The sequence below is a fragment of the Borostomias antarcticus genome (genome assembly GCF_949987555.1).
Source record: "Borostomias antarcticus genome assembly, chromosome: 8".
In the NCBI taxonomy this organism is placed as follows: Eukaryota; Metazoa; Chordata; class Actinopteri; order Stomiiformes; family Stomiidae; genus Borostomias; species Borostomias antarcticus.
The window spans coordinates 24,504,813-24,512,098 of NC_140241.1; the positions used below are offsets into that span (position 1 = coordinate 24,504,813).

The window sequence follows — 7,286 nt, forward strand, 5'->3', positions numbered from 1 at the left end:
GCTCTAGCTGTTCCTGTGGCTCCTTAGATAGCGTGTCCCCCCGAATCCCATAATATTGAGGGCTCCAGTGGGTTACCACTGAGAACTGAGAGAGAGAGAGAGAGAGAGAGAGAGAGAGAGAGAGAGAGAGAACTGTGAATGATGTGGCTGGGCTGTGCAGTGCCATGTAGGGACAACAGTGAGAGAAAGAGAGAGATGGTTGGAGGGGAGGGGCTGATGGGAATATTAAAAGGCAAAATGTGGATGTAGAGAGAAAGAGGAGGTAATTAAGTGGCGTCGTTCCTGTCATCAAATGTACACACACTCTCAGTCAACTCTGGTGGGCGGTATGCAAACACAGCACTCGTTTTTTCTTCCGTTTCTCTCCCTCTCTCCTTCTACCTCTCTGAGAAGCATTGAGGTGAGGTGTATGGGGCTGTGGTTACTGTGTGTTTACTCAGGGATGGGGGTTGGGAGGGGGGGCATATTTACACTCTTGGTCCATCAGAGATGTGGGGCTCTCCTGAGAGCCTCGACCTTAAGTAGGTAAACAGCTCAGCTTAATAAGGTGGGACTGGCAGACATACCTGTGGTTTAGGATGTGGCCCCGACTTCTTCAGGAGGGTCGTCCACCGGCAATGTGGGCGTTTGTGTGTGTGTGTGTGTGTGTGAGAGAGAGAGAGAGAGTGTAAGTGTGTACATGTGTGTGTGTGTGTGAGAGAGAGAGAGAGAGAGAGAGAGAGAATGTAAGTGTGTGTGTGGGTGTGTGTGTGTGTGTGTGTGTGACTTTTATATGATTTCAGATTTCATAAAACGTCTGCGATCAGCTGCAGTATGGGTAGAAACGCTAGCGACATCTCTTTCCTGGCGGCAGTCCAGACAGGATCTATGCTAGACTAGGCCCCTGTATCAGGCCTGTTGTTGGCTGCTTACTCTCCAGACAGAGATATGTTATGTTATCCCCCCCCCACCCACGTCCCGTAAGCTGCTAATTGGCCCTCTACCCCTCTACGACCCGTGGATGACCCCCGGCCGTGGTATAAGGGTTGGTTTAGGACGCAGTAGGGGTCAGGGTCCCAGTCGGAGGGGGGGGTGGGGGGGGGGGGGGGTCAGATCCCTTCTCAGCACTGACGTAAGTGGTTCCAGTCCAGCCCAGCGCCCAGGGGGTAACGGACAGAGAGATAGGAGGGGAGGAGGGGAAAGAGAGGAGAGAAAGATGGGTGGATTTGTGGAAGTAGGCGATGGAAAGAATGAGGGATAAAAACAGTGATTAGGGAGCAGGAGGAGGAGGAGGAGGAGGGAGAGGGTATCCTGATGACAAATCGTTTCCTCCCCAAAAGCTGCTGATCTTTATGGGATTAGGTCGCGTCAGTGCAGATTAGCAGAAGCAACACTTCTGAACAGGGGGGGGTCGTGACCGGGTTAGCGCCAACTGGCTGATCATCGAACGCTTCCTCCTCCCACTTCTCGTCCTCTTCCTCTCAGAGCGCCGCGGTCCCGATTTGCTCACCAGCTCAGAGTGAACCGGAGGAATGTGTAAGTGAACCCAAATAGCAAGCGGATCTGGGCCATATATGGGCCGGAACTAAGCCACAAGGGCCAGATCTGGCCTGTATATGGCCCAGATCCGCTTGCTATCTGGGAATCCATTTCGAATGGCTGCTGTGGCATAACAGTGTGCTGTAGGCCTCCAAGGCAACAGTTGGTCTTCCTCGGTGTGTCAGGGGAATTGCAGGCATTTGTTAATTACAGCTACCAGCCTCATTGTAGGTCTTTACCAAATATGCTGTGTGTTAATTGTAGCCAATTTGCTTGTAGATAGCTGTTTGAACATTGGAACTTTTTCAGAGCGTAGGCAAACATGTTTTGTGGTAGCTGTCCCACCCTGTTACCACCCAGATCAGCCCGCAGACACAGACACGTGCTTCCAGGGTCAAGAGGTCACGTATCACCTTGTTGTTTGGCTAAAGCCTCTGGAACTGACAAGCTGACCTCCTCAGCTGACAAGCTGACCTTCTAAAGGAAAAAGAAGGGTATACCGGGTAAACTTTGATCATTAACAATCACAAAAACCCATATAAAGTTAGAACATGTCTGTCTAACAGAGTGAGAACAAGAGCTTTATCTAGATGACCCTGATCTGAACTCATGCTATGATCACCTCTAGCAGCAGGAAGTGGGCTGATTCACGTCCATATAAGGGGATGAGGAACCCTGGGTGGGAGGTGGTCTGGTCGGGTGGGTCTGGTGAGGCTGGATTAGGGGGTGCGGCCAGGGATGACACGCCCGAACGCTAAAATAGTAGGCCGGGACACACGTTGGCTAACCAACCGGCAATAAGCAATACTCAGACGCAACTCAATGGTGGCCAGGCCGACTCCAACCACGGGAGTTAAAGTGAGTTATGGGTGTTGAAGCGAACCTGTAGTTACTATCAGGCTTTTACAGTATGTGATGTGGTTATATTTACAGTAACTGTAATTAGGTCTCATATGATTTGGATGGAGGCCACTGTTCAGCCTCAGCCTCTGGTATTTTGGATTGATCATTCATTTTAGATAGTTCATTAAATTATCAGAAAAATGTGTCCGTATGTGTGTGTGTGTGAAACTGTGTGGTGTGTGTGTGTGTGGGGGGGGTGGGGGGGCTGTTTGGTGTGTGTCTATGTGTGTGACTGTGTGGTGTATGTGTGTGACTGTGTAGTGTATGTGTGTATGTGTGTGTGTGAGTGTGTGTGTGACTGTGGTCTGTGTGTGCGTGTGTGTGTGCGTGTGTGTGTGTGTGTGTGCTTGTGTGTGTGTGTGTATGTGCCTCACATCCCGTGGCTGTGGCCTTGTGGTCCTAGCAGCAGACCAGCGTTCTTCTTCTGTGGTGGATGTGGCAGCCCACCTCCGGTCCGAGGCCTCCAGTACACCGTAGGCCTGGTGGCCTGTGGGCCTGTGGGTTTCCTGGGCATCGGGATGTGGGATGTAGTTTTGACAGGTTGGGAGTAAACACTGAGGTATGGAGGTCTGGGTGGCACTGAGAAGACGACATACTCAACGAGTTTTGACACCGGTGTTGCACGATTTGAGGAGCAGGTGATATCACTGATGGTTTTAGCTTACCTTAAAAAAAAAACGTTTTACATTATTTTTCTGAATGTAAATATGGTCATACATGGTTGTTTGTGGCTTTAGAGAAAGAGGGCTTTGCCACGTTTAGTATTAACGTTACATTTCCCTCTCTTTTGACGGTGTGAAATGCCGTTCATTTCTCTCAGGCCGGCTCATCTGGTGGCGCGTCAGTCAACGTTGTTAGGGATAGGCGCGCTCTCCCTGGTGGGCTTGTTTCAGGATGTCACTGTCTTATGAGCTAACGGCGGACAAATCTGTGCCTTTGTTAAGGAACGTCTTCATCACAGAGAGGCCCTGTCATCCTGTCATTCTGTGGTATGCACTTACAGCAAGGGCGCTATCTCGCTGTCGGGATGAAGGGTTGGTCTGGGTAGGGAGGGGTATAGCTGTGTGTGTGTGTGTGTGTGTGTGTGTGTGTGTGTTGGACCCAAGCCCCAGGTGTGCGTCCTGTCCAATCACCTGGTCCAATCTCCTGGTTCTCCTGTATTCTGTGCGCCCCTGAGCAACGGGTTCTCGAACCAGGGTCCCACTGCTCCGGCTCTGGAAGACAATTATGTATGTAGATGTCAGATAATAGCTGTCTTCCAAAGACAGGAAGAGGAGGCCAGCGGAGAGAGAGAGAGAGAGGGAGAGAGAAAGTGAGGGATGAAGGAATGCTAATGAAGTGGAGGGAGGTAGGGAGAGAGGGAGGAAAGCAGAGAAGGGGCTAGGTGAACAAATCCACATAGTTAGCATTCTTTCAAAGGACTCAAATCCTACGTTCTCTCAGCTAAGTGACCCACACACACACACACACCGTATTTGTTTGTTTGAGTGTGTGTCTGTGTGTGTTTGTATGTGTGTATGTGTTTGTATGTGTACATTATGTATACATGTATCTGTGTGTGGTGTTTGTATTTGTGTGTGTGTTCATAACAACAATCTGTTATAAACTCTCTCTCGCCAGCGTGTATGATTGGTCTCGGTGGCCGTCCCCCGTACAGCTGTGTATGAACACGTGTAGCCGTGGTGAGCTTTGGCGTTTGGGCCTGAGGTTCTATTTAGAATGGTTCCTAACTCTTTCTAATTGGCCTCCGCTGCACGTGAGTGTGTGTAATGATCCCCAGCTGGAGGCAGAGTGCAGACACTCCCTCCCTCCCTCCCTCTTTCCCTCCCTCCCTCCATCTCTCCATCCAGTCCTTTCACTCGCAAATGGACGAGGGGCTATTGGAACTTCCCCTCTGAACAGACTCATTAAGTGTGTGTGGTCCTTGCTGCAAGACACCCGATCCGCTTTACCTGCGTGTGTGTGTGTGTGTGTGTGTGAGTGTGAGTGTGTGTGCGTGTGTGTGTATAACTACAGTGGCTCAACAGAACACAAAAGCTGCCAAAGAATGCTCACCCTTGTCCTTTGTTTTCTTTCTTAAAGACCATAAACCATAAACCTCTTTAGTGTTTCTCATTGTTTAGTTCAATTGCATAGTTGTTTAATTCAACCCCCACTCCAGCCCTTGTTGTTCTCAAATCACCCCTTTAAACGTCTTTCTGTAGTTCCCAGCCCTGTACCAGACGAGCAGACTGGACCTAGACTCTCTGAAATTCCCCCGGTCAGACAGAACCATTTCGGGTTCCACGTTGCGCCATTCCGAGTATTCCGCTTCTACATGGTGGCACATTTCTTTTTAGAACCTGCAAGGGTCTCCCTAGAGGGACGGACGGTTCTGCGCGACCGCCCTTTTCCTCCCGAGAGGGCTGAGGGCGGGGGAGGTGGCTACGGTGCGGCGTCGACCCCCGGAGCGTCCTAGCCCACGCGGCGCAGACACAGCTGTTTGTGTCCGCGGCCCCTCAGGGCGGTTTTGGCCCTCGGGGCTGCGGTCCGGGGTCATGCCCTGTGTCACACACCCTGTCCCGGGCCGCTGCGCTCTTAAGGCGGCATGGTTACGACCCGAAGGACCGGCCTGAGCGCTAATTGCACGGTTGTGGTCGGAGGGAGGCAGCTGTGGCTTTAGACTGGTGGCGTGATGGATGGATGGATGGATGGATGGATGGATGGATGGATGGATGGATGGATGGATGGATGGATGGATGGATGGATGGATGGATGGATGGATGGATGGATGGATGGATGGATGGATGGATGGATGGATGGATGGATGGATGGATGGATGGATGAATGGATGGATGGATGGATGGATGGATGGATGGATGAAGGGATGGATGGATGGATGGATGGATGGATGGATGGATGGATGGATGGATGGATGGATGGATGGATAGACTTGTTCACGTCTCCTATAATTTAGGTCCTGACTCGGCAGGGAACGAGGGAACGGACAGAGTTCAGAGGGGAGGGAGGTGTAGGAATTTGTGTTTGTGCGTCTGTCTGTCTGTCTGTTAGTAAGCAGGAAGGAGGAGGCGCTGTCTCTCTCTGCTGTGCTGTGGTGACTGCAGCTCTCTGGGTGGTACACTGGGATTTGCCTGTTATGAATGTAAATGACTGAATGGCAGATTATTTGTTTTCCTCAAAGTCCTAAACTAACACCTCTCTTTTGTCCCTCTCACCTTCCCTCTGTAGTGGAGCCAGCGGACCTCTTGAAGATTTTAGATTTCCCCAGTTTACCTGATGGCGTTACGAAAACGACAGGCTTCTGCTCGCATAGGAGGTCGTCGCAAGGTCCCGATGTGGCTTACAGAGTAGCCAAAGACGCCCAGCTCAGCGCCCCCACCAAACAGCTCTACCCTGGTGAGTTTTAACCCCGATACACCCCGGACATAAACCACGATACACTGCTTTCACTGCCTGCAATCCTGATAAACCCTGCTGTCTTTAACCCTGATAAACCCTGCTGTCTTTAACCCTGATAAACCCTGCTGTCTTTAACCCTGATAAACCCTAAAAAACCCTGCTGTCTTTAACCCTGATAAACCCTGATAAACCCTGCTGTCTTTAACCCTGATAAACCCTGCTGTCTTAAACCCTGATAAACCCTGCTGTCTTTAACCCTGATAAACCCTGCTGTCTTTAACCCTGATAAACCCTGCTGTCTTTAACCCTGATAAACCCTGCTGTCTTTAACCCTGATAAACCCTGCTGTCTTTAACCCTGATAAACCCTGCTGTCTTCAACCCTGATAAACCCTGCTGTCTTTAACCCTGATAAACCCTGCTGTCTTTAACCCTGATAAACCCTGCTGTCCTTACCTGTAACCCTGATAAACCCTGCTGTCCTTAACCCTGATAAACCCTGCTGTCTTACCTGTAACCCTGATAAACCCTGCTGTCCTTAACCCTGATAAACCCTGCTGTCCTTACCTGTAACCCTGATAAACCCTGCTGTCCTTAACCCTCATAAACCCTGCTGTCCTTACCTGTAACCCTGATAAACCCTGCTGTCTTTACCTGTAACCCTGATAAACCCTGCTGTCTTTACCTGTAACCCTGATAAACCCTGCTAATTTTACCTGTATGAACTTCATAACTAAATTATTGTAATTACACCGACTCCTTACCTTTGCTCCCATCGGTTGTCTCTGACCTGTGTCCTTCCATGGGGAGTTGACCCCGATGGTGAACTCTGTGACCTCTCACTTCTGGCAGCACTATAAGGTTGATGTAATGTTATAAAATGGGGAAAGTCCTCTGCACCTCCCTCCCCTCCGGCTTCAAGCACACATTTTACAGGTCACAATTACTCTCACCTGGACCAGTGATTTATGGTGCAGTAAAAAGGTTGGGACGAATTTGTAGTGCCCCCCCCCCTCACGCCCACCCCCGCCGCCCCCAATATCGGGTCCTCCAACATACCTTCATAAAAAGAACACACGCACACACACACACACACACACACACACAGACACATATTGTACACAGCCTTTGATATTTTATGATCCCTGATCACGTCGCCTGTCCCATCTGGACACATCTGTGGTGGATAAAGATGGAGTTCGCTCTGTTTGCAATTCAGACACGCCTCAGCAGAGGGGATGAGAGAGGAAGAGGAGGAACAGGCATGCTAATTCCTCTGCCATGGCAGTGTCACGCTCCCATTTTGAGCGAGTCCTACCCTGGTGGAACTCATTGGCTTAGGAGGGGTGGAAGGATAGAGGAGAGAGAGAATGATAGGAGAACGAGGGATGGAGGGAGGGAGGGTCTTCCACTCTTCCCTCCTTCCTATTGTGCTGATGTGGCTCTGGGTTCACTGTTCTGCAGCGC

At 50.5% G+C, this 7,286-nt stretch overlaps 1 protein-coding gene across 1 annotated transcript in view; it reads left to right on the plus strand.

Moving 5' to 3' along the window:
• LOC311312592 (uncharacterized protein) overlaps positions 1–7,286 on the plus strand; it is a gene marked incomplete at both ends in the record, with an annotated part of 71,892 nt that overhangs the window by 23,520 nt on the left and 41,086 nt on the right. Inside the window, 2 exons of the mRNA XM_084442552.1 lie at positions 2,825–2,961; positions 5,650–5,817. Coding sequence (XP_084298678.1) covers positions 2,825–2,961; positions 5,650–5,817 — 305 coding nt within the window. The remainder of the gene's footprint in view (positions 1–2,824; positions 2,962–5,649; positions 5,818–7,286) is intronic.